The 27642-nt window shown below is 40.8% G+C and overlaps 1 protein-coding gene across 12 annotated transcripts in view; it reads left to right on the top strand.

Moving 5' to 3' along the window:
- Positions 1–27642, top strand: part of SYBU (syntabulin) — a 110539-nt gene that overhangs the window by 37728 nt on the left and 45169 nt on the right. For 4 of the 12 annotated variants that reach the window (XM_032858456.1, XM_032858457.1, XM_032858449.1 and 1 more), the window contains exons 2-4: positions 58–138; positions 1885–2089; positions 24786–24983. In XM_032858456.1, the coding sequence (XP_032714347.1) occupies positions 115–138; positions 1885–2089; positions 24786–24983 (427 nt within the window). In that variant the 5' untranslated portion in view covers positions 58–114. Of the gene's footprint in view, positions 1–57; positions 139–634; positions 760–1884; positions 2090–17411; positions 17418–24785; positions 24984–27642 lie in introns of those variants that run through there. The other 8 variants (XM_032858454.1, XM_032858453.1, XM_032858450.1 and 5 more) reach the window with 5 other exon arrangements.

Consider the following 27642-nt stretch of genomic DNA (forward strand, 5'->3'; position numbering starts at 1 on the left):
GCCGCCGCCCGCAACCCGCGCCGGCTCAGCGCAGTGTCCTCGCTCCCGTGCCCGCAGGTGCCTCCTCCTGGACGGCGGCAGCGGCGGCGCGGGGACCCGGTGGGCAGCAGAGCGATGGGACCCCTTCGAGAGACCAAGGTGAGGAGGGCACGTCGTGCGGGCGCGGGTGGCAGCGTCCGCGGGCACCGGAGAGGGGGGGGAAGTGGGCACCGCGGGGCAGCGGGCGAGCCAGGTGAGGGCTGGAGGGGTGGCGTTCAGAGTCGCGGGGGATGGGGACAAGGAGGTAGTGGGGACATTGGGAGGGCAGAGGAGCGTTTGCTCAGGTGATGAGACCCAGGAGATGGGAAGATGGTAGTAGAGGAAAAGACTTGAGGGGTTGACATGAGGATTAAAGGATTGACTTTGGAGGGTTAATCCCGCCTCCTGAAATTGGGGATTTGGGATCTGGCTCTCAAATGATGTCCGGAGTGTGATGTGAATAAAAAGGATTGGGTGTTCTGGTGACTGAGAAATAAGGTCCCTTGCATGTCAGCGACTCAGCATTGGTTCAGGGTCTGCAGTGTGCGGAGAGTGGCTGACGCGGGATACCTGCTGGGGGACTGATGTGCAGAACAAATCCCGAGGCTGGGTGCGGTTTTCGCCCCGGATGGGGTGGACGCCCGAGCGACCTCAGGAGTTCCCCGCGGCGGAGGCTTTCCCTTCAACTCCTGCACTCTGCAGACCTCCCAGAGGTGTTTACTTTGGCAGCGACCCTTCCTGGTAAGCGTTGTGGAAATGGGCAGGAGGTCATGTTTCCAAATAGTGTTTGTTACCCAATGGAAAGGCCTTTTTCAGCTGCAGAGGTTGGAGGGAGCGGTGAGTTTTTTGCAAAGAGCTCCTCCTAGGAATCCATTTTAATAAGGCAGGGTGGTGGTGACCCTGAAAAACACAATTTAAGATTCCTTCTGCTTCTAGATGATATGCCTTGTTGCCTAAGGTTTTAGCCTCAGTTTCCTCATCTGTAAATAGGGATTTAAGTTGGGGTCCTCTCTATGGCCTGGGTTGTAAAGGTCAAATGGGATAATGGTTGGGAAAACTCTTTGAAAATTGGAAAACCTTGCCAAAATATTACTTTTTATGCATTTTTAAAACCAAGGTATCGCCCTCTGTGTTTAATGCTGTGGTTTTTTTGTTTTGTTTTGTTTTGTTTTTTTAAGGAGAGAGAGAAAACTCTCTTCTCCTGGGTGTCTTGTAAGGAAAACAAAAGCCAAACATGCTGTAAAAGGTGGAGCCATCTTACTGGGTATTGGATTTTTGTTTGCTTTTCTGTTGGCAACAAGCCTTGTGTACCAGGATATTAATGAATAATTAAGATCCTGGCCGGAAGAGGAGGGATTTGAAACATAAGTCCGCATGATCTATCAGGAAAGAATTGTTCCAGGTATAGGGTTCTACTTAGTGAGCAGACAGGAAAGCAGAAATCAGATTGCCACAGCTAATTCAGGAAGAGCAAAATGGAAGTCTAGAGGAAATCAAGGAATAAGCCAGAGTGTGCTTTGAGTAATAAAGAGCCTTTGAGAGAAGCAGAAGCTTGAATGTGATAGAAAAAGCCAGAGTGGGAAGGTGAGTTAGGCATAGCATAGGTGAATGGAATGGCTTTCCTGCTAATGGAAAGTGTTCGTGTGTGTGTGTCCACACGCAAGTATGTGCTCTTCAGTAGATTGGAAGGATTAGGTCAGTGGCAGAGTTTCAGTGTTCATTTAAGCAACTGAGATAAGGACTGCTCTGTGAAGATTCAATATTCAGAAATGTGATTTCTTAGACCCTGAGTCCAGAAGGGACAAACAGAGGTTAAGAGGGGGAAACAAGTTTCCTTTTGTTTTGTTTTTAATGTCCAATTTTGAGAAGGAGCAGAGAGTGCAGCATCATGAGAAGGAGATTTCCCGAAGCCGAATTCCCCGTTTGATTCTGCGGCCCCATCTGCCCCAGCAACAGCACAAAGTGTCCCCAGCCTCTGAGTCTCCCTTCTCTGAGGAAGAGAGCAGAGAGTTCAATGCCAGCAGCTCTGGGCGCTCGGCGAGGACCATAAGCAGCAACAGCTTCTGCTCAGGTATAGTACCCAAGGAAGCCCCCCTGTCATGGAGTGTGAGCTCTGCTGGTGCATTGTGAATGGACCGGGGTGTGCCCCTTAGAGCCTGGGTCTACACTTCTGTTATTAGGATGAATTGTGCTAGATTGCACCTTTTTGGCACTTTTGACCTTCACATACAGCAGTTTCATATGGTTCGACCCTGATGGACATTTGCACCTGTTTTTCTATGTTATTCTAGTTTATAATTTACCACATGAAATCTGACTTTGGTTTCAATGACTAGAAAATGATTCCTTAATAAATCTGGGAAATGAATTAGCTTGCATTTTTATAGTAGCAACCTTTATAAAGCTGTGTACTTCTGATTATAGAATCCCCAAAGACAAAACAACTCCTAATGAATGAGGTCAGGATCAAGGAGGTTTATATCCCAGGGCCAGCCTGACCTTGTAGTTTAGAGGAAAAGAGCACAGGCTTTGTAATCTGCCAGACCTGATGGAATCCCTGACCTTTTCACCATTTACAAGCTGAATGACCTTGGGCAAGTGGCTTAATCTCCTTCAGCCTCAGTTGTTACATCCATAAAATGGGATGGTAACATCAACCTTGTACAGTTGCTGTAATGTTGAATGAGACCGAAAGGAACTCCTAGTACCTGGCTTATAGAGGTGCTTAATCCATGATGGTTCTTAAAAAGATAAACTGGCGATGTTAGTTTGGGTGCATGGTTAAGGAAGTTTCCTTGAAGTTGTGAGCACATCTGGTAAAGGCACAAATCTCTTCATAGCTTCTGAAGGTGCCACCATTATCAATGACAGAGCCCTTTACAACCCATTAAAGCAGATGACTTGGAATGACTTGTATTCTTTGAGAAGTATTAGAAAATTGGGTAAAATTTAAAAGAATGACTGTCTTCTGCGTAATGAAGAATGTTTCATAGTGGATAATTTTTAGGGTTTATTTAGGGAACATTTAATTAGAAGGCTCACACAAGTATGCAAAGGGACATATGGATCAAGATGCTGTGATTAATTCCCGAGTTTAGCAAAATACAGTATTCTAATATTATTAGTATCAATGTATTTTTTGAGGTTTCTTTAAAGTCCAGCTTTGGACTCCTTGCATAATTTCATGAAATAATTCTATCCCATGCATAAATTGTACATTAGGAATACTATGCTGCCAACTTTTTTTTCTCTGTAAAGCCTCAGATTTTCTGCTTGATTCTGAAAAAAATTCTATCAAAATGCTATACCTTAAAGCTTGTTTCTTGCCATTGGTATTACATGAATCTAGTTTAAAATGGAGACCCATGGATGGTTTGCTTGATACTCTTGCAAGAAGAAAACACAAAGATACCTAGAACCTGGAACCATGTTTGCAGAAGGCAGTGCTGTTTGCTTGGACTCCATTTTGGAGCTCAGGATTCACTCTGTTTGAGTGTGGATGAACCCATGGGATGTCATTTCAAACTGACACGCTTTGTTTACATAACTCCATTCCACATTTTTTCCTAATGTTTTCTCCACATAATCGTTTTCTCTATGACTGACTTCAGGGTGAGTAGTGTTAGGAAGAAAAAAAAAAAGATGGTCAAAACAAAAGAAAAACTCCACATATATTTTAGAAAATATATTAGGCAAACCAATAAGATTATTAACTTTGGTTATGACTCACTCTGCCCAAGACCCATTCTCAGATGATCTTTCCTCCCCAGGGACCTGTCTCCCACTAAGGCCATAATGCTGTACATGAAAATCGAAAGTAGATATTGATCCTTCTTCCATTAACTAGCTGTGAATTGAGTGGCAGAAGTGCCTAATTATGAGCATCTGTAAACCTGTCTTTCCGTCTTGAGCCTCATATCCAGTCTTGGGATGGATGACTCTGTTCCTAGGCGTCATCTTTCTATGTTGGTGCTTCCCCAAGGTTTGGGTCGGTGCCTTTCCTTCTTTGCTTTCCTCTCCTATGGAGCCCCCACAGGCCCCAAGACAGCTTTGAGTGCTGTGCTGACTAAAATTGACAGGAACCCCCTTTGGGGGCGTGTTAATGATGCTTTAGGAGGTCAGTCGGTGGATGGGAAATAAATGGGTTTGGTACTATGGGGAGCATTAAAGCTGCAGGCAGTGAGGTAGAGAATGTACAACATGTCCAACCAGCAGGGGGAAATAGCTCGTTTTAATCCAGCCACTTTAACACTGAGGACAGAATATGTATTGGCTGCTTCATCGTGGCATTTAAGTTAGAGAACAAGGTACAGGCAAACATTAAAAATGCCATCCTCTGCTAGGATTAAACTAAGATAATTTAGAGATCTCCTGTAGCTTCATAGCCTCACAGCGATCATTCTGCATTAGCTTGTGCTCTTTATAAATCATTACGTTACCTAATGCGAAAGGGGACGTGCAGAGTTAGGGGGAGTCTTACGATCAGGTAGTGAAATTATGGAGGAACACGATTCAATTTAATTTGAAAAGTACATTTTCAGAACTGCAAACTAGAGAATCTGTCCCCAAATTTGTATCAAAGGCATTAATTGTGAAGAACGTCGTGTGTTCTAAGATCTTCAGGTTTTAAAAGAAGGATGTGGTGAGCTTACATGGAATTAAATTTACCTAATATAAAGAATTATCCTTCATTTTGAGAGTCTGGCTTTCCTAATTCCTTATATAGTATATTGTATTTTTGTTTTATAATGTCATAACAAAAGTCATGATGGTAGGTGGCGGTTAAACTTGAGCAAAACAAATGACAACTCCACGTTGGTGTGCTCTCCACATTATGTTTTTCTTTTAATTTTACTGATCTGTGAAATGAAAAGACCGGGAACCATGTATTTTCAAAGTGACCTGTCCATTTTTGCCTACTCTTTCCATTCCCTCCCCTACTCCACTGCCTTCCCCTTATCTTCCCCTGGGAGTCTTGACAAGGAACATTTAATGACTTGATATTCTATATGCTAATTTGTATGTTGTATCTCTCTCATTTCAGAGAAGGGAGTTGTGTGTGACCTTTTGCAATTCATTTGGGGTGTATCCCCAAAGAACGTTTCTTTTAATAGCTTCTTATTAACAGACTTTCTTTGCAGATATGCCCGATTTGTGCACTTCCTTGGCCCATACGTTTTGTACTCCGACATCATTCTTCCTGATAAAACAGTCTATCCTTTACAGTGTGTATTTAGTCTTAGTCACTGTGACCTTAATTGGGCATAGTTAAGTTTGTATGGTCTTGGAGGCCAGGCCCTATTCTGTGTGCATGGCAAGTAAAATATTATATATTCTTGGTAAATATTAACTAAAGTTAAAAAAAAGAATAGAAGAAGAATACATAAGGAAGTACATTTAATAGTAAGTCAATAGAAACAAAACATGCTTTCATGTCCCCTCTTTTATTCTTTTTTTTAACGATTTATTTATTTATTTATTTATTTTTAGGGAGGAGGGGAGAGAGAGAGAAAGAGAGAGCAGAGGGTGGAGCAGCGAAAGAAGGAGGGAATCTCAAGCAGACTCCCTCGCTAAGCGCTGAGTCCCCCCCCCACCCCCCGCCACCCACTGCAGGGCTCCATCCCACAACCCTGAGATCTTGACCTGAGCCAAATTCAAAAAGTTGGACACTTTAGCCACTTAGTCAGTCAGGGGCCCGCCCACTTTTATTTTTAAACAGTTCTTGTAACCAGGGGTTGAGAAGATACCGTCCCAGCATATTCCTTCCCCCAACACTCCTGCCCCCTTGTTTCGTGTTTTAACACGTGTTCAAACCCCTATTTGTGATTTGTGTCCTCGGTGTGGTCCACTGAATGAGTCCCCTGTCCATTCTTCTCCTTTCGCTTTGTTGGTAGTGAATTGGGTTTGTCATCATATCGTGACTCCAGCCACTCTTGACAAAGCTCAGGACCTGAATAAGTCAGTCACTCCCCTCTGTCAAACACCTGACACAGCAGCATGCTGTGCACTCCTCTGTCTTAGTTGAGGTAATAATTACCCCTTGAGGCTGGGAGGCAGATGGATTGCCGGGTTTTACTCTAGTTCTCCTTGGGGTGCCTTGTAAACATGGCAGGTGGAACAAATTATGTGTAGAGAACACTGGTGGTTTTATGGGAGACCAGTGATTTTTCAGTTATTTCCGTGTTGCTAATGTGCACACACAGATACATGGGCAAGTTTGTGACTTAACCCATTAAACACATGTACTGGGTCAATCCCCTAACTGGTCAGATTCTAAGAGTCTCTGCAGCTGAATCCTGAGTAAGGTGTTTGTGGAAAGTATTTTGGTTTTTACAGTGGTTGGGAAGAAATTCTTCTTCGAGTGCCAGTGACCTGGAGGTAATCATTGTTGCTGTTTGTGGGAGGAACAATTAAAGCAAATTACAACCTGACTAGTGCCCCGCTGTGACATGACAAGACCTCCAAAAATTTGCCAGGCCTTGCCAAACAGAAATATTTCTGCTTTGCTTTTGTCCAGTTGAGGAAACTTGGCATCTGCATAGAGTAAACCTTTGAACATAATAATCAGAATGGAGATGAACGGCTTCAACTAAATTGAGCTGCAGTATGGAATTATTCTATAATTGAATGACTGTCAACCTGCTGTGAAGAAAAAAAACAAAGACCCTAAGACTTTAGTATCATTTTAATGAGTAGGGGACCCAGGCACTGTTGTGGAATATGTATTTCAAGTGCTTAGCTGCTTCAGCTGCAGAAGTAAGTACCCAGTGATACAGGTTACAAATGAAGGGCACAAGGGAAATAGTTCTTTTTTTTTTTTTTAAAGATTTTATTTATTTATTTGACAGACAGAGATCACAAGTAGGCAGTGAGGCAGGCAGAGAGAGGGGGAAGCAGGCTCCCTGCTGAGCAGAGAGCCTGATGCAGGACTCAATCCCAGGACCCTGAGATCATGACCTGAGCCGAAGGCAGAGGCTTAACCCACTGAGCCACCCAGGCGCCCCAGGAAATAGTTCTTGAGGGTGTGGTGACTGCAACAAAGAGGGCAAGAGCAAAATTTTTTGCCATTTAATAACAGAAAGACTTAGCAGCGGGGACAGCGAATGGTAATCACGATGGGATTAGAGCAAGCCTGAGAGCAGATTTATGGTACTTAATATGAGAATACTAAGATGGTCCTAAAATAATGGGAATTGTTTCTCAATTTCAGAGAATGATGTTTGTCTACTTGTGAATCCTCAGGAAAACTTGTTTAAAATGCAGATACCTTGGCCCTGCCCTTAACTATCATCACAGGATGGGAGGACTCAGGAATCTGTATTTTATAGGCTTTCCAGGTGACTCTTGTGTTTCATGAAGTCGGAACCTCAGTCTTTGTGGTCTGTGTGGGTTTGGGAATTTTGGAATAGGGATGTGAAGGGTAATCCCCCAGTGGCATCACAAGATGAGGAAAGATCAAAGATGATAGAAGTGATGGCCAGCCAAGCTGTTTAAACTCAGGGCATGGCACAAGGAAATTGCTTCCACATTCCCTGGAAATGATAGCTTCTCAACTCTGTATTTACAATTGCCGTGTCATTAGTCTTAGCATTAATATTCTTTATACCTACATTATTGGTGTAACTTGTGTCCAAGTGGTAGACAAGTAAAGGGGAAGGAGAAAGCATTCTCTTCCTTTATTTTCCTGTATAATCCTCTCTCTCTGGATTTACCATCCCTAGCACACTTCTCTTCTGCATTTACTTTCTTTGGTATTAAGATGATTTGGGGTACACTGAAAGTAGGTATACTGGGTCCACTCTTGGTAAATACCCAATGGACTCACTGAAAGAGAAAAAAAGAGGAACCGTAGCCTAGGAGCAACAGGACAGCCACTTTTTTTGCAAGCTTCCACAAAAATGGAGTATCCAGTAAGCATTTATTAAATGCCTGCTGAGGATCAGAATTGTACTAAAGCCATCATAATGAATAAAACACAGAGGTTGAAAAATCAATTACTGCCTTAAGCCTGGTGCCAAAAAGTAAGTGGGATAACATATCTTTAGATGCAATTCCCACACGACTACCTTGACTCACCTGTTTTGTTTCCCTGTCCTTTTTATCTATGTACACTACACACACTTCTTCCTCATAATTGGAATCTATTGCTCCATTTATTTATTTATTTTTAAAGATTTTATGTATTTATTTGACAGAGAGAGATCACAAGTAGGCAGAGAGACAGGCAGAGAAAGAAGGGAAGCAGGCTCCCTGCAGAGCGGAGAGCCTGACTCGGGGCTCGATCCCAGGACCCTGAGATCATGACCGGAGCCAAAGGCAGAGGCTTAACCCACTGAGCCACCCAGGCGCCCTATTGCTCCATTTATTATCAACATTGGCCTCTCACATTTCTCAAACCCAAGCATTCAAAGAAGTAACATAAATTAGCGTGGCACAGTGGATAAACATGAGCCTTGGCATCACAGACCTGAGTTCAGAGCATGAAATGAGACTAGCAAGGCCAGGCCACAGCAGGAAATGTTTTTGATGTTGCGTTAACCCAACTGGTGAGATCAAGGATCTATGCAGAAAATAGACTAGTAATATAGAGAGTGAGTCCATGTGGATAGATGACAATAGAGAGGACTCTAGACCTGGACAGCATGTGCTCCTTCTAACAGTATTCATAATTTTAAAAATTCAGGTTTTCGATAAACTCTGCCAGCTAAGTACCATAAATAGCCAAGTGTGGATCATGGGCTGCCATCTGGCAATTCCTGAAGATCTTGCAAAGTCATGGAAGTGTTTTCAGCAAGAAAGAGTTGTGATTGAGAATTGAGAAAAATCTTTCTGGTTACATGTTGGACAATAGATGGAAGGAAGCAGGAATGATGGCAAGATGCCTGCCTGGTTTGAAGGCCATCATGGCCATCTCGTTAAGGACCATAAAATGATATGGGAGAGGATTTGAGGGCTAAAACTTATGGGTCTTCCTCACCAATTGCAAGTGGAAGAGTTAGATCTAAATTTCCACTGGAAATTTAGGAAAATTAGAAAATTTTCCTAAGGAAAAGTTAGATCTAAATTTCCACTGGATGAACACTAATGGAGTAGCAGGACTGGGGAGAAGGACACTGAGTCAGGTGATGAGCCAGGTTAAGCTTTGTTGCATTTGAGATAAAAAGAAAGGTCTGGAGCTCCAAAGAGAAGTCAGAGATGTTGGTAGCTGAAGTCCAGGGAATTGATTATATTACCTGAAGGCAGTGCCTGGAGAAAGATTAGAGGCCCACGGCTAGACCTCTGAGATAAAACAAGAGTAGACAGAAAAAGGAAACCAAAGCACCAAGAAAGAGTTCAGAGAGGAAGGAGAGTCAGGAATGATCGTGTCTCTAATACTAAGGGAAGAGATTCAAGAAGAAAGTAGCCAACAGCTTCTGATGTCACAGCAAGATTAAGGAAGGGGTGCACTAAAAAATATTCAAAGATAAAACCACTAGGTTAGGCAGAAACAATCCCACAAAATTGTAAGGATGGCTGAGATGTGAATGGGCGGTGACAAATAGAGTGTAGACAACTTTATAAAACAAACTTAACTGGGGTGGGAAAGAGGAAATGGAAAGGATGAATACCTACCATTTACATCGGCATGGATGGAACTACAGTGAAATAAACGTGAAATAAATCAATCACAGAAAGACAATTATCATATGGTTTCACCCATATATAGAATATAAGAAATGGAGCAGAGGATCAAATGGGAAGGGAGGTAAAACTGGGAAGAAATCAGAGAAGGAGCCAAACCATAAGAGACCCTTTACTTCAGGAAATAAACTGAGGGTTGTGGACAGGGAGGTGGGTGGGAGGATGGGGTAAGTGGGTGATGGGCATTAAGGAGGGGTATGTGGCGTAATGAGCACTGGGCATTATACACAACTAATAAATCACTGAATACTACACCAAAAATAAAAATAGTGTTGCATTTATAGCAAAGGTAGGACATTTATCAAATGACAGGTTATTTTGATAAAGTTTTTAGGCTGAGGGGAAATAGACAAGAAAGAAAAAAAAGGCATACACAGACACACACATAGGGGGCAGGGAGAAAGAGAGAGAGAGAGAGATTAGCGGAGGGTAAAAAAGTGTTAACTTTGTAACATGACTCTGGTGGACCCAAAAAGACATGTATAGGAAGAAAAGAAAGGCTGGATGAGAATATAGGTAAATGTCAGAGCCGGGGACGTAGCTGAAGGATACATTTCAGTTAGATTAGGTGCCCCTTGATGCTTCCTCTGTCATACCACATGTCCAACCTGGTTTTTAAATTTGATATTTAGTTACCTGAATCCCCAGTAGACTATAAGCCTCATGAAGGCAGGAACAGTAGAGTTCCCTGCCCTATACCAGACACACAGCAGTTGCTTAATAAGTATTCACTGAAATTTGGTAGAAGGCACAATTATGAGAATAGGAGAAGTATTTTCACTCATTTAATAAAATTTATTGAGAGGATGTACTGTCTTCGTAGTTGGGAGAATGAAAAACTAGAGCAGTACCCGATACTCAACTTAATGGGCTTATTAAGTGAAAGAAACATTCCTGTCCTTGAGAGTTCAGCATCTCTAAATGTCAAAAAGAGTAATCTCTCTAATAGAACCATGACTCCAGTGCTGTGGGTAGCTAGGAGAGAGATCTTTTGTGAGGAAAATCAGAAAATGCTCCACTCACGAATTGGCACTTGTAAGCCATGAGAAAAACCAGCAGCCCAGTTTGGAGTGAAGAAGGAAGTGAGCACAAAGCCACACACCCACATTTCCCAGGACTACACTTGGACATGAGCCACCACCCCACCCTACTGGGATGCTTTTGAGAAAGCGCCAGTCTCCTCCCACTGACCCAGGGGAGGGAAACCTGGTGCACTTCAGGTATGCAAGGCTGCTGAGTATGCCTGCGTTGGCAGGTGGCTTTGCTGGCCCCAGGCACACAACTACTCCACACCTGCCCTGCCTCTCAGCTTGGCTGTCTCCTGCTTCGGAGACAGAGTGCAGCCCCTCTCCTGCCAGAGGAGAGAGACACCTGTCCCGCTGCTCCTCACGAGGCTGGACAGAGTGCCCTAGGTTCCACTGCCTGGGGTCACACCTTCAGGCTGACTGTCCTTTATTTATTTATTTATTTATTTTTTAATTTTTAGTTTTTATTTGAGTATAGCTGACATATGTTCCATTAGCTTCAGGTGTACAACATAGTAGTTCAGCAACTCTGTACCTTATGCTGTGCTCGCAAGTGTAGCCGCCATCTGTCACCATGCAGAGGGACAACAATACCATTGAGTATATTCCCTGTGAGGGACCTTTGATGCCTGTGACTTGTTCATTCTATAGCTGGAAGCCTGTAACTCCCACTTCCCCTTCACCTACTTTTCTCATCCCCCCATGCCCTCCCTTCTGGCACCCACCAGTTTGTTCTGTGTTTGTGGGTCTGAATGACTGCTCTCTCTTTTTAGGGAACCCAAAGCAAGTTTTCTAGTGCAGACCAGTGCTCAGCTGTGGGCTCATCTGGCCCGCACCCCCATTCCTGCAAAAACTCATCCTTCAGGCTTTTCCTGGCTCAGTGTGACTTTTCTTGGGGCCCCTCCCCTTTTCTGGCTGGCTCTTTCTTTCTTCTCTTCTTTGGTGTGGGTGCTCTTAGAGTTCGCTTTCCTCGCTGACACTAACCTAACCCTCAGAATTCTTGAGTCTGTGGACCCTAACCCACCCTTCTTTTTATTCTGAGGTGTTTGTGAGGATTATACTTTTAATGCTAATTATTGTACTTTTTAAACTCAGAATAAAAATGTGCAAACACATTGAGTGGATGTAATCACATCTATAGGATTTATTTTGTTTTGCTTTTTGTCAAAGCAGGATCATGCTATATTGATCTGTGATCCTTCCTGTTTATTTGTTAAGTGAATATTTATCGAACACCTGTTACGGGCAGGGCACTGTCCCAGGAGCTGATCTAGAGTGAGGGACAATCATGACAGAAGTCTTGCCCTCCAAGACCGGGTGTCCAGGCAGTGCCTGTCCATGTCATTGCTTGTCGGCACAGCAAAGTCCCCTCATTCATTGTGACGATGGCATGTATATCACCCTGGAGAAGGGCAGGGTGATATACATGTCTTTGGCCATTCTTCTTCAGACGGACGTTTTGTCTGTGGGCTTAACCTTCAAAATTCAGAATCTTATTTTATGAATATCACTGGAATTAGGCTGGTATATGAGCATATTTCTCTGTCACTCTCTTTGCTCCCTTTTTTAAACAAAGTAAGTACCATGATACACATATATTACCTAAAACAATTTTTTTTTCAAATAGAAAAAACCCAAATGCAGCAGTTGCAGGAACTGAGTATTGTTTTTTCCTTAACTTTCATCCAATTGTATCCCTTACTCCTTCCTATCACTCTGTTCAAATTCTCCATGTGAGAAAAATAGAACAGAAAGGGAGAATATTTACATTGCTACAAGACAGCTAACTATAGTTCAGGTGTCCTTAGAGTGGTTTGCAGCGCCCTGGTTATAAAGTTTTCAAGAGATTACAAGATGGCTTCTTGATCTGTGTCTCTGCCTCTCCCTCCTCTTTTCCTCCTGATCCTTCCAGTTCTCTTTCCGTCTCCCCGTCTCCCTCTCTCCAACCTTCTTCCACCAAGGAACCCAAATAAATAAATAAATAACAGAGTCTTTAAGAAGGCGTGGTTTAGAAACTGCAGATAAACTCATATTGCTAAGGAGAGAGAAGGTCAGAGGTATTAGTATCATGCCTATGTCGGAAAGACCATAACCCCACTAAGGACAGAGCAAGAGAAACGGAAGCTTACAGGACAAGAGTCCCTCCCCAGAGCCCCTGCCAGGCACACCTGTCTTGGGGCAGTGACACAGCCACCCTTTTCCCTAGTTTCCACACCAACTCCTCCCTCACCAGAGCTCCTCCAGAGATCCTTTCCTCACAACACATTAACTAATGGGACCAAGATGTTTTCCTTTCCAAATTCCTTCCCCTCTGGTTGCTAGCACAAATACAACAACTTGAAGTTTGGTTAAAAAAAACAAAAACAAACAAACAAACAAACAAACAAAACAAGGAGAGGCCCTTGTGAGTCCTGTGAAGAAATGGAGCCTTGCCTCCCTTCACTTCATCCTCCTCTACTGCTGAGGGCTGCACCAGAGTGACGTGTGGGAGCACTCGAAGCTCCAAAATAGCTCAGAAATCCCGGGAATGTTTACATGTGAGATGATTATTTTGTCTCCCAAGAAACCAAGGAGACATTCATTAAATAATTAGTCCAGTCTCCATTTTTTTAGATGTAGGTGACAAGTCTTGGTGGAAGGGCTTCATTTGCATTCATTCCTTCCCCAGCTCATTTCCATCAGCTCACACATGCAGACACTCGAGTATACATACCTTTAAAAGAAAATAAGCTGCCTTTGACCTCTCATCTCCTTGTGCCTGTCATCATGTTTCTCTTCACAGCAAAACTCTCATCATTTGCTTTTGTCAAGGATGTGGGTGACCAGGCTGGCAGATCTTTCTCTTGTCTGCCCTCATGTTCCTTGACTTCTTGGCAGCACTCAACACAACTGAACTAGCCTCTCCATTAGGAAGGATTTTCCTCCTCAGCTTCTGTGGTTCCAAACCTCTGAGGTTCCTTCTGCCTCTGGAGTCACTCCTTGGGCACCATTTCTGGCTCCCCACTCTCCCTGTCCCCATAGTGTTACACTGCCCTCTTCTCCAGTCCTCCCCAAGGGTGGCCATCTTTAAGTTGCTCAGCCATAGGTTGGTGATGTTCCCGGCCTGTCCTATTCAGCTACTGTATTCAGCTGCCTACTTGGTATCTTCAAGGTCATTGTTAATTTGTGCCTCAAATTTAACACATCAAAAACAGATTTTTTTTGTTGTTGTTGTTTTTTAAGAGAGAAAATATGAGGTGAGGGAAGGGCAGAAAGAGAAGGAGAGAGAAAATCTCAGATTCCACATTCAGCACAGAGCCTGATACAGGGCTTGGTCTTGCAACCCTAAGATCATGACTTGAGCTGAAGTCAAGAGTCAGTCATTTAACTGACTGAGCCAGCCACGTGCCCCTCAAAAATAGAATTCTTGGCTTCAACCCCTACACATTCATAAACCCATTTTTCTACAACTCAGGAATGACCACCATGGAATAATTGCTTATGCAAAAAAAACCTTAAAAACATCCTTGATCTCTTCCTATTTTTCATTATCATGAGTTAAATGCTTTGGATTATTTTTCCAAAATATATCCCAAATCCATCTACTTTCTTCAATTTTCCCTGCTACCAGCTGGTCACACCACTGTCATCTCTGATTCCCACCATGGCAGGGGCCTCTGCAACTTATTTGCTTTGGTGAGTTCCTTCCTAAACCACAACATAGGGGCTAAGAAGGAGGCTTTGGAGTTAGGCTGTTTGGATTCTTACCAAGGCTTTCCCACTTACTGACTGCAACCCAGGCAGGTGGTATAAATGCTAGTACTAGTTTTAGATACCCTCTGCAAAGCAGGATGATACTACTGCCTGTCTCGAAAGGGTATTAAACTCCGTTAATTAAGACTTGTGTTAAGTGTTTGAACATGCCTGGTACTTAGTAGGCACTCAGTAAGTATTAGCCAAACATACTATCACTACTATAGTCTGTTCTCCACAAACCAAACTGTGGTCATCTGCTTAATGCACATCATGGCTTCCATCACACTTAACAAAGTTAGGATTCCTGGTCTAAGATCCCGCATGTGCTCAGGCACCTACATCCCTTCAGCCTCCTCATCAGTCCTCTGTCCCTCTCAGCCTTCCTGGCCTCCTTTCAGTTTCCTCAATGTGCCAAACTCCTTGTTGTTCCCGCTGCCTGAAATTCTTTTCCTTGCCTTTTCCACGATAGTTCCTTCTCATTCTTTTGGTCTCAGCTCAGGTTACCTCCTGAGCTCAGGTTACCTCCTCAGAGCCTTTCATAACAACCCGTCTAATGAAGTGCCTTTCCACCCCCCACCTAGCTAATCTATATGATATCAACCAGTTTTGTTTCATTAACAGTACGTCACCATCAAATATCTTCTCTACGTATTTCTTGTTTTACTTGTTTATTAACTGTCTCTTTCCACCACCAGAACGTAAACTTCAGGACTAAGCTCTTAGAGAGTCTTGATCATCATAACATCCCTAGTATCTAGAGAGCTACTGGCACGTAATAGGAAATCAGTAATTATTTGTGGAAGGAATGATTGGTTGGTTGGATGGGTGGATGGATGGATGGATGGATGGGTGGATGGGTGGATGGATGGATGGATGAGCTTCTTGCACTTCAACATTGGCTGTTGGGTACTGTCACATTGCATAATACTGAAGCCAAATTGGTGTAAAGCCTTATAGACTTGTGAGTTCTCACTCCAGAAAGATGCTAAAATTAGGTAAAGGAATAGAAGTTCAACTTTTCCTGTTCAAAACCTAGAATGCAAAATTTATGGCAAAAATATGGCAAGCACTATATGGTTACTGCGTTGAAGCAAGAATAGTGGAAAACTACAACCAGCTAGAATTTTCTTGCCTCAAATTTTTGTGGCCTGTTATTATGGGATGGCTTCTCTCTAACAGCTTCCGTTGTCTGTTTTTAATTTGAGCCTTCCCAGAATTGCTGCTGTTTCCTCTGGAACAAACATAGGTAAAAAATTTTAGAAAGAAACTAGCTTGTAGTGGTGGGGAAAACAAGGACTTGAGAGTCAGAAAAACCTGAATTTGAATCTTGAGTCAGTTACTTAGTAGCTGTGTGACTGTGGAATCCTTAACCTCTCTGAGCCTCAGTTGTCCCACCTATAAAATAAAATATTATTAAAAATTAGTGTTGGGGAGCCTGGGTGGCTCATTGGGTTAAAGCCTCTGCCTTCAGCTCAGGTCATGATCCCAGGGTCCTGGGATCGAGCCCTGCATCAGGCTCTCTGCTCAGCGGGGAGCCTGCTTCCCCTTTTCTCTCTCTGTCTGCCTCTCTGCCTGCTTGTGATCTCTGTCTGTCGGATAGATAAATGAAATCTTTAAAAAAAAAAAATTAGTGTTATGTGATAGCTACTTAATAAATATTACTTTTCTTATTTTACCTACATCTTTTCAGTGCATTTGAATGGTTTGTGGTAAGAATTTCACAGGGTTCAGATTAACAATGAGTTTAGGCTGTGACATTTTATATCTTTTTCAGACCGTCTTAAGAAATGTCAGTATCTGGAGCAGGAAGAACACAAACACCTATACCAGTGTTTAGCACGTAGTAGATAATAAATATTTGTTGAATGGATGAGTAAGTGGTCTCTAAGTGCTTTGGTCATTCATGAGAATCAACTAGATTTCCCAATAGTTTAAAGTAATGTTTCCTTAGAATAGCAATGATTTTCCCCCCCAAAGTATGCAACGGAAGATTGAACAGCATCAAACCATAACTGAATGTTTCAAGACATTATGGCACAAAACCACGTTTTCTTCCGCCTGATGTTATTTTTAAGTACATCTTCTGGAATTGTTTAGTTCAGCATTTTGGAAAACAAATGAGCTCTGAGATCTGAATTCAAAAGTGAACCAGAAGTTCTAGAACTGTTTCTTGGACTTTGAAGAAATATTTTATTTGTGAACTTCAGAACCTCATGTTTTATTCTTTTATGTAATTGGTGCACAGATACTCAAGTAGATACTTGGTCATCATAATTGGCACCAAAAGTTTGATGACACTGGCTGGTAGGCACTTCAGTTAAATATCAAGAAATTATGTAATACATGCACACACACGCATACTTCAGGCAATCTTAACATTTCAAAAATGTGGATTTTAAAAGTATATATGCACAAAAGCATATATATATATTCATTTTGCAAAAACTATTCATTGCTTTCAAAATTTTACCAAAAAGCATTACAAAGTAATGGGGAAAGAATAGATTTCCTAGATTTTTAAAAAATAATAATAACATTAATATCTAACATCACACTGCATTTTAAAATGAATGCCAGATGGATTAAATTTATTTATTTGGGTTTTTTTTTAAGATTTTATTTATTTATTCATTTGAGAGAGAGAGAAAACACCAGCAGGGGGAGCAGAAGGCAGAGGGAGAAGGAGAAGCAGACTCCCCGCTGAGCTGAGAGCCTGATGTAGGGCTCCATCCCAGGACCTGGAGATCATGACCTGAGCCAAAGGCAGATGCTTAACCACTTGAGCCACCCAGGCACCTGAGATGGACTAAATTTATATGAAGAGTGAAACTATAAATATCTGGAAGAAAGTATTAGTAAATATTCATTTTTTTGGAATGAAGGATATTCCAAGTATTAAAACATTGGAAGAGGGACACCTGGGTGGCTCAGTTGGCTAAGAGTCTGGCTTCAGCTCAGGTCATGATCCCAGGGTCCTTGGATCGAGTCCCACATTGGGCTCCTTGCTCATCAGGGAGCCTGCTTCTCCCTTTTCTTGCCTCTCCCTGTCTGCTGCTCCCCCTGCTTGTGCTGTCTCTGATAAATAAATAAATAAAATCTTAAAAAAAAAAAAAACTGGAAGAAATCACAAAGGAAAATATGGAGAAAATACAAAGGGTTAAATGTCAAAACATTATAAATTAAAAACTATATAGGGATTTCTTACATATTGATAAGAAACCCTTAACATCTTAGTAGAAAATTGTCTAGAATAAGTTAAAAAGGCCAGCAAACATATGGAAGACATTAAGCCTCACTAATAATTATATATGTGCAAACTAAAACATCAAAAATACGTTTTTCATTATTAACTTGGCAAAAATGCAAATAAATAGTATTTAATATTGTCAGGACTTTTCTAAGTAGGGTATGTTCATTCAATAATAAGGAGAATTTAAGTTGTCTCAAACTTCTTTGAAAGCTTAGTAATTCCATTTTGGATATACATTCTATGAGATAATAAAGTATTTGACCAAAGATGTATTTTTCACTTTTTTAAAAAGATTATTTATTTATTTATTTGACAAACAGAGATCACAAGTAGGCAGAGAGGCAGGCAGAGAGAGAGGAGGGAAGCAGGCTGCCTGCCGAGCAGAGACCCTGACTTGGGGCTCAATCCCAGGACCCCGAGACCATGACCCAAGCTGAAGGCAGAGGCTTTAACCCTCTGAGCTACCCAGGCGCCCCTATTTTTTACTTTTTATTTTTGTTTTTTGAGAGAGAGAGAGCTTGCATATCTCTAAGTGGGGGTTGGGGCAGAGGGAGAGGGAGAATCCTACGCAGGCTTCACACCCAGCCTATGAACCGGACGTGGGGCTTGATCTCACGACACTGAGATCATGACCTGAGCTGAAATCAAAAGTCGGACACTTAACTGACTAAGCCACCCAGGTGCCCCCAAAGATTTATTTTTAAAATGTGTTACTGAAACAATTTCAGTAATAGTGACAAAATTAGAAACGCCCTAAAAGACAATACAAGATAGAATTGATTTTTAAATAATACATTTACATCTATTTTAAATAAATACTCGCTCTAAAATAATGTTTTTTTTGAGAAATTTAATAAAACATTTTGAACCTTTTTCAAACATACTCAAAAACATAATAGTACAATGAATCCCCATATACTGCTTGTCTACTTTGTCCAGATTAAGTAACGACAAGGTATCCTCGTATTTGCTACATCTATTCCTCTTTTCTTTTTTTTACTTTGCAGAAGCATTTTAAAGAGCAGATCTCCAGACATCATGTCATTCCATGTCTATTTGCATACCTCAGCCCTGCATTTCCTTAAAAACTGGACATTTTCTCACATAATCATAGTGCCATTTTCATTACGACACAATTAACATAATTCCTTGGTATGACAGACAACATCGAAATAGCCCCAGTCGTCTTGAAGGTGTCTGTTTGCTTCCTCATAACATTTAACCCAGAGGCCAAGAAACTTTTTCTGTACTGAACAAAACAGTAAATATTTACAACTTTGCTAGCCAATGATCTGTGTCACAATTATTCAGCTCTGCCATTGTCGCTTGAAAGCCACAGTGAACAATATCTAAAGGATTCAGCATGGCTGTGTTCCAATAACATTCTATTTACAAAAGCGGGCAGCAAGCAGAATTTGCCTGCAGGTTGCCGCTTGCCAGCCCCTGATTTGACTCATTACTCTCTGTTCTCCATATATTTTAGAAGGTGGACACTAGGCTCAAAGCTTGGTTAGATGCAGGGGAAATTTTTATAGCAAGACTACTTCATGGGGAATGCCGTGCGTTTCATCTGGCATCCCGTCAACATAATGTCTGTTCTCCACCATTGGTGATGCTGAGAATGGGTGCAGTTGGGTAAGGCCTGATCCCTTCACTGTAAATTCTCTGACTATTGTCTAATTGTTTCATCCATTATGTGTATTATCTAAATCAATTGTTTCATTAGAAATAATTACAAAATAGTGACTTTCTGTTTCTATTATTCCATCTATTTTCATTAACTAGAAGCTTCTGTAAGGAAGAACTTTGCAACATCGGTGAGAGATTTCAGTTATACTGAAATATAATTTGTATAGGACTTTCTTTTTTTTTTTAAGATTTTATTTATTTATTTGACAGAGAGAGAGAGAGAGAGATCACAAGTAGGCAGAGAGACAGGCAGAGTGGCGGGGGGGAGGCAGGCTCCCCCCCGCAGCAGAGAGCCCGATGCGGGGCCCGATCCCAGGACCCCAAGACCGTGATCTGAGCCGAAGGCAGAGGCTCTAACCCACTGAACCACCCAGGGCCCCGAGGAATGGTTTTTCAATCAGGATTTATACTAGTTCTTTCTTTCCTTTTAATTGCCGAATTTCAACACAAAGAATGGGTCCCTGGGTCGCTGCTGCCAACGATTGCCAGTGCATTGGGATTCTTTAAGGTGGAAAGGGCCTTTCTTTTTGTCTTTAGTTTTTTTTGTTTTTTTGTTTTTTTTTTCTATAACCATGAGCTCACAGATTTTTTTTTTTTAATATCCAGTGGTTATCAGTCAGTTGCATTAATTATTTGTTCTTTCCGATGCTCGAATTATTGTCTGTGGCCAGTATGAGCCCTTTTGCATTGGCTCCTGTCAGTCTTCAATAGCTTCTTTCTTTATAACCTAACAAGTTCCAGGGGAAAATGCTCGGTAGCAGGGTAACGAAACTGAAATATTACATGTGGAAACAGCACAAAGCAAGTGACCAAGGAAATTATACACATAATTAAAAGATCAATAATATTTTTTCTGGGTACTGCAGTTTCAGGAAACTGTTATCCATTTATGTTCTCTTTCCTTCTTTATACTCTTCTGCACTCAAGCTAGACCCTTTGCATTAATTATTACTTTGACAATATCAAAGATTAAATGAACATGTTAACAACCCCAACAGATTTCTTTTAATTTAGCAAGTTCCTTTAGTGCATTTAAAATAAGATACAAATTATTTTAAAAGATACTTACACATTTTTTCAGAATTGTCAGAAGAGTAATTGTACAGTTATTAGCTATATGGCATGTTCTCAAAGAGCTTGTCATGTAAAGAGAGAGGAGAAATAGATTTAAAAACATTTTTTTAACAACCTGCAGGCTACAACAGATGCCTGATTCTCTCATCTGTCCTTACAGATCTTAACTTTTTTTTTTCCTTAACAACAATTTGGAAACTATTTAGTAGGTACATTTCTTATAGCGCTTAAGAAGGGCTGCAACTTCTGGGACTTCCTGGGTCTGTGAGTATTCTTTGTGTGTCCTTAAACTTGTATGTTGACAGATTCAAAGCAAATGAACAACAAGAACAAAATGGCCTATTCCTTAGTACATATCAAGGACGAAATGTAACTTAGTCTCCTTCACGATAGATGATGATCAAAAGTAGACTAAGTAAGGGCCAGTTTTACCCGTGTCCCACGAGGGACCGTCCTGGGCCCATTGAAGTGGGATTTAAAATTATTGACCCCAAAAGGAAGTTATCCTATATTTTCAGATGGATCACAGTGTGTAAAACATGAAACATGATCCTGTTTTAGGGTTATTGGGTTTTTTAAAGATTTTATTTTATTTATTTATTTGAGAGAGAGAGAACGTGCGCGAGCAGGATCGGGGGAGGGGCAGAGGGAGAAGGAGAAGCAGACTCCCCGCTGAGCAGGAGCCCAATGCAGACCTGTGTCCCAGGACCCCTGAAATCCTGACCTGAGCTGAAGGCAAGCGCTTAGCCCGGTGACCCACACAGCCATCCCTGTTTTATGTTTTCCTTTTTAAAATGAAGTTATACTTACCATGAACAATGAAGAAGTGTAAAAGCTCAATCAATAATGTAAGCACCAAAGTAGTGTGTGTGTGTGTGTGTGTGTGTGTGTGTGTGTGTGTGTGTGTTTTAAAAGAAAAACTCCTCTCTCCAGAGACTGAAAGTCTTCCACATGCTCTACCTAAAGCCTTGCTGCAAAGCTTCCCTCTGCCAAAACCAGGCCAAAATGTTCTTATTTTTCTCAGGCATTTTTCTGGAAATTTAAAACATTCTATACTGTTTTGGGTAGGTCATTCAGGATTTCTGTCATTTCCTCTCTGAAATAGTTTCCTCATGGTGTCCTATTAAAATTTTTTTGTCATTGATAATTTCTTTATACTAACATAATAAAAACCATAATTATACATATTGTAATTATAAATCCATGGATTCCACAGGACAAATAGAGCTAGTAGCAGCAGGAAACAGGAGGCATACTCAAAGGGTTTAACCAAAGTGGGCTTTATAAATAAATCTGTTTAATATGTGCTTGGTCCACATGTAGTTTGGCACATGGTAACATTAGACATGAATAACCAAGGGGCATCTGCTTGGCTTTAGTCTTCTTAGAGTCTTGGAGCAAATGTGAAGGAAAAGTATTTTATAGAATTTCGGGAAGGAGTATTACTTTCATCTGGACTAGGCGTCTGCTTCCAACTGTGACCGTGAAGTTAAAAGGGAGGAGGAGAAGAGAAGGGAAGGGGGAGGGAAAGGGTAAAAGAGCCTTAAACAAGACTCGTTGAAAAAATGACCACTTTTTCAGTGTCACACAGAGGAAAATACTGCAGGTGTCCCAGGTTACAAGATGACTCCCTGGTCCATGAACCTTTGTTGCTTTTGCTCTGAGGCTTACTTTGCATAACTTAAGGTTTGTTCTCTCTAGTAGGAAAATCAATGGCCCTGCCCTTTCCAAACTAGATACCTGGTTAGTGTTGATCTCATGGGATGAAACTAGTGAATATCCCAAATGTCTCTGGTAACACATTGATTTTCTTGAGTATGGATTTGCTTTGACAGGCTTGCCAGCCAATAGGAGTTGTGCATTGTAAGTGATATTTACCCAGCTCCATTTGCTTATCTATAAGCTCCATTGGCATGGGCGCTGAGCATAATGTAGTTTAACCAATGAAAGATCATGTCTTATTCCCATTGTTTCTCTCTCAATATAAAGCACAATACTAGACAGTTAAGAGATGTTGGGGGAACACCAGTTTATGTCATGATTTAGATGCTGTACAAGGTGCCACAAGTTAAAGGTTTATTTAGGTCTTCACCTTCTCAAACCCTTCCCCTGGAGATACTAGCCATAAATATTGATGATTTGAAAAGCACACATTCCAGGTTAAAAGAAAAAAAAAAAAGTTGCTGCTGCCTTCCCTAAAGTGCCACTCTTCTAAATAATTTCAGGTCCCAATTTTTAACCAGACCCTAGCACTTAATTCTTGACATTATTAAAAGCATGGCTTACACATATTCTTTCTCATTTAACTCTGGCTAAATGATAATAGAACCAACAAAACACATTTGCTTTCTATTGACTTAAATTATAATTTTGACAGTGTTTCTCAATACTGGAAATCGTTTGATTTGGTCCCGTTGAGTCTGAGTGTTTTCAAGAAAAATTGCTTTTCAGGTTAGAGACTCCGAAGCATGGACTTTTATTTATTTGGGCCATCTCTCTTTCAAAAGAAGTAATTTATGGAAGTGACTCATAAGGAAATAATTTTGAAGGCAATGGGTAATTTCGAATGATTAGACCTCGTTTGCTTGGGTTTATCTGCTTTGGGATCAGAATCAAGAAGGAGGACCTCCTGAGGCGATGTGCAGGCCTGTTGAGCCTTGTAAGACCTTGTAAGAGTGCTGGAATCCGATTAATTAGCAGCTTTGCACCTTTTGAGGGGAGCTAGGCTTTTTTTGGGTTGTAGCATGGGACATGCAAATGTCACAGAAAGGCAGGGACAATAAGTGATGAAAGAGCTGACCCATAGCAGTCAGGAGAGGCTCTCAGCACTCTCCTTAATGGCCGAAGTTTCTTTCGGAGTTTGGTAATAACAGGGAACTTGAAAGAGAATAGCAAAGGCAGAACGCATGAGCAGTACACTAAAAACTACTCCCTCCCAGAAATGCACCATTGAGGTCCTGTGTATACTAATAAGTCCAATAGTCCAAAAAAAAAAAAAAAGAATATTCAGAGAAATGAATCATCTTACCAGTGCCAAGTTCACTTTGTTCCAGAAACTGGGGCTATTTCATAATAAAATCTGAAATGGAAGCCAAAAATGAAGCAAAGGCCATGATTTTTTTAGATGGATTCTAGTCATCTTTATTCAGGCAACCAGTATATTTTATTCATGCCTAGTTTTGTTTCTGTCTTTATTAAAAGTGTGGAGTTTGAGAGAGCCTTTCACAGATGGCAAATTATTTTTGTTTCTTTAATACTCATACAAGTGTGATAGTCTTAAAAATTATTAGTACTAATAGTCTCTATTCTTTTTTTTTTGTCTAATGAGTTACTAAAGTAGCTCTGCCATCAAAATATTTCTGTATAAAAAAGAATTATTTAGTAATGAGTGTTTGCCACTAATTGACTCTTTGGAGGAGACATACTTTTAGGTAATATTGATTTACCTTAAATTCCCATACAATTTTCTTCATCAAAGTATACATGAATTAATAAGCATAATGAATATTTAATAAATATGAAAGCATTTATAGAAGTCAGCAGTATGACTTTCCTGTTTGCCTCATAAGCACCTACTCAGGTCACTTCGTATCATGCATATTAGCTCATAATAATGATCATAGTAATAATCTGTAACTTGAAAGTTAAGGGGATATTTGTAATTTGAATATCATTTTCATTTTACCATTTATCCCAGACAGCAAGATACTAGATTGATATATTTTGGAGAGGGTGTGTATGCTAATAAAACAGGATACATAATAAAAAAAAAAAACCTTTTTGTCTGCTCCTTTGAACTCCAAAAGCCAGATTTCATACCTATTAAACTCTTTTAACTGGTTGATAGGCCAACTGTCGAAAACTGGGTGAGGTCAATAATATTCAAGTAACTTTTTTTTTCCTAACACAAACAACTCTGAAGGGTTCCCAGTGATGCCCCCAAATTGTCTGGTGAACTTTTTGTTACTTAACTGCACCAAATAATATATGAACAGTTTTGACCCAAAAGTATACTACCTGAAGTGTTGAAATGGACAAACCTTTAAGTGTTGACAACATGAAAGTTACAGAAGTATTTGTGGTCCAAAAACTTCAGAAGGTTTTGCCTTAAGATATGTTTCATGATAGCTTCTCTTTTCTTTGTAAACAAAATTGACCAACATATGGAAAATAAAAGGAGGGGCATCTGCAGGCATCAGTCCAGGTCCTCATAAAGCAGAGTACATGTGTGTGAGTGCGTGTGTGCATGGCTTCTCTCTGCCCTTGTTGATTTCCTCCTCCTCATTAATCACTTACTGATTCCTGTCTTCCAGATGACACAGGCTGTCCTAGCAGCCAGTCCGTGTCTCCTGTGAAGACGCCTTCAGATACTGGAAATAGCCCTATTGGTTTTTGCCCTGGAAGTGATGAAGACTTTTCCAGAAAGAAATGCACAGTTGGAATGGTTGGTGAAGGAAGCATCCAGTCATCTCGATATAAAAAGGAACCAAAGTCAGGCCTTGTAAAGCCAGGTAAATGCACTTACTTTTCATGTTTTTCTCAGAACAGTATGACTGGAGTGATTTCACATTTGAAATGAAACACCTGTACACCAGGACAGGGAATACTGTATTGTTGCTGTACCAGTACCCAAAAACATCTCCCTTTTTTAGGGAGGTAGGGCAAAAAGTGGAATATTTTCTGTACTGATTGTTAATAATTGAGTAAGTATAGGGGCATGTGTGCATTACAGAGGCATGGGAAAAAGGAGCCAAGTTGGAGACATGTAAACTGGATGGTCTAACAGACATTTAAACTATCAAATTCTAACATAAATTTTAGTAAGAAATTACTTGATACTGTCTAAAGTGCCCACAGATTATGAGAAGAACAGGTTATTTTGATGGAACGCTATAGGGCTGGGCAGACTGACTAACCTAGTTATTTTATTTGCTTTTAAAGAATTAAATATGAGTCCGATGTTATATATATAATATAGATGTTCCACAGTTACAAAATATGAGGTGAAATGGAGATTTTTATTGCAATGAATAAGGGAAATGGAGGTTTTTATTGCAATGGATAAGATACCATGAATGCCAGAAAAGGTCGATTCTCAGAATTTGCAATATATAAATAAATAAATTGTTTTTATATCGCAGAAATATGTGCAATATATGAACAAGTATAGTTTTAATAAAACTAAAGTTATAACTTTAGAGGTCCTGAGCATTGGCATTGAAAGACACCTTATATATTGCATTATTTTCTTGAAAATCCAAGTTAATGCTGTACATATTTATGAGCCTGTAAAGACAGATCAGTGACTTTCATGAGTTCTCATTTGTTATGTTTGCCTTCTCATTTTTTTTTTTTTTTGTGATGGCATTATTGTGCAAGGAGATATAAACAGCTTTTTTCAGTGGAGCCAAGGCTTGGTCCTATGTCCTCTTCCATCTCTGTCTGCTTTTGTTCTCCTGAATAATTAATTTGCACAGCGTATCTTAATGAATTATTCTTCATCTTGCTTTTGGTCAACCAAAGACCATGTTGTCTTGTTTCAGGGTAAAATTTAAACTTTGTGAAAAGGAAATCACCACTTTCCTAGGCACCTGATAAATGGTAGTCATGATGAGTTTGTTAACAGTCCTTTGCTTTGAGATAATATGGAAAAGAAAGGGAATGATACATAGTGGGGAAGACAGCATATAAAAGAGAAAGATGGTTATTGTAAAGAGGATGTTGGCTACCTTCAATACTTAAGACAGAGACAATGAGTTAAAGAATGTCATAAGATTAGAGCCAACAAATAAACTATTACCTTGTGTACCCAGAAGGAGAACTACTTCCCTCCCTCCTCCAGCCCAGTGGTTCTTTTTTATTTTATTTTATTTTATTTTTTATTTTTAAAGATTTTATTTATTTATTTGACAGACAGAGATCACAAATAGGCAGAGAGGCAGGCAGAGAGAGAGGAAGGGAAGCAGGCTCCCCGCTGAGCAGAGAGCCCGATGCGATGCGGGGCTCCATCCCAGGACCCTGGGATCATGACCTGAGCCAAAGGCAGAGGCTTTAACCCACTGAGCCACCCAGGTACCCCAAGTGGTTCTTTTTAAAATTGAGATACAAATCATATACCATAAAATTCACCCTTTTAAAGCATACAATTTACTGGTTTGTAGAATATTCAAAAGGTGATGAAACATCAGCACTATCTAAGAACATTTTTATCATCCCCCAAAAGAAGCCCCTGCCCATTGCGCCCCTCCACTCTCCCTTCCCCATGGCCCATAGCAACAACTAACCTACTCTGTCTCTGTGGACCTGCCCATTCTGGACATCCTATAAACGTGGAAACATACAGTGTGTGGCCTTCCGTGTTTGGCTTTTTCCAGCTTACATGTTTTCAGAGTTCATCCATGTAGCATGCATTTGAATTTCATTCATTTTTAAGGCTCAATGATATTCCATTGCATGGCTGTACCACACATTAAAATGGATTCTTTTTTGAACAATTTTAGGTTTATAGGAAAACTGAATGGAGAGTACAGAGAGTTCTCACATACCTCTCCACCCCTGCCACCTCCAGCTTTTTCTTTATTAACATCTTGTTTTGGTGTGGTTATACCCCCATTTTGTTTATCCATTCACAGATGATGAACATTTGTGTTGTTTCTGCTTCTTGGCTCTTCTGAGTAATGACGCTGTGAACAACCATGGCAAAGTCTCTTATGAATCTGCTTTCAGTTCACTTGGCTATATATCTAGGAAAGAGATTACTGAGTCATATGGTAACCATGTTGAACTCTTTAAGGAACTGCCAGACTTTTCCAAAATGACTGCACCATTTTACATTCCCACCAGCAATGTATGAGGGTTCCACTTCCTCCACATCCTTGTTGATGGCTGTTCCTGGCTTTTTTATTATACTTAATCTCATGAGTGTGAAGTGGTATTTCATCGTGCTTTTGATTTACACTTCCTCGATGGCTGAGGACAATGAGCATCTTTTCCTGTGGTTATGGGCCATTTGTAGATGTTCTTTGGAAAAATCCTCTCACTTTTCTTTTAACCTGAGAGTACTCAACAGCAGAATCTGTTTTGCTAACATATGGGATGTATTTAAGAGCAGGAGCCTTGTCATCCTCTTTTTCTATTCCTAACACAGAGTCCAGTGCATTGTGGGGACTC

This window comes from Lontra canadensis, unplaced genomic scaffold (assembly GCF_010015895.1).
Source record: "Lontra canadensis isolate GAN:19392208 unplaced genomic scaffold, GSC_riverotter_1.0 scaffold15, whole genome shotgun sequence".
NCBI lineage: Eukaryota > Metazoa > Chordata > Mammalia > Carnivora > Mustelidae > Lontra > Lontra canadensis.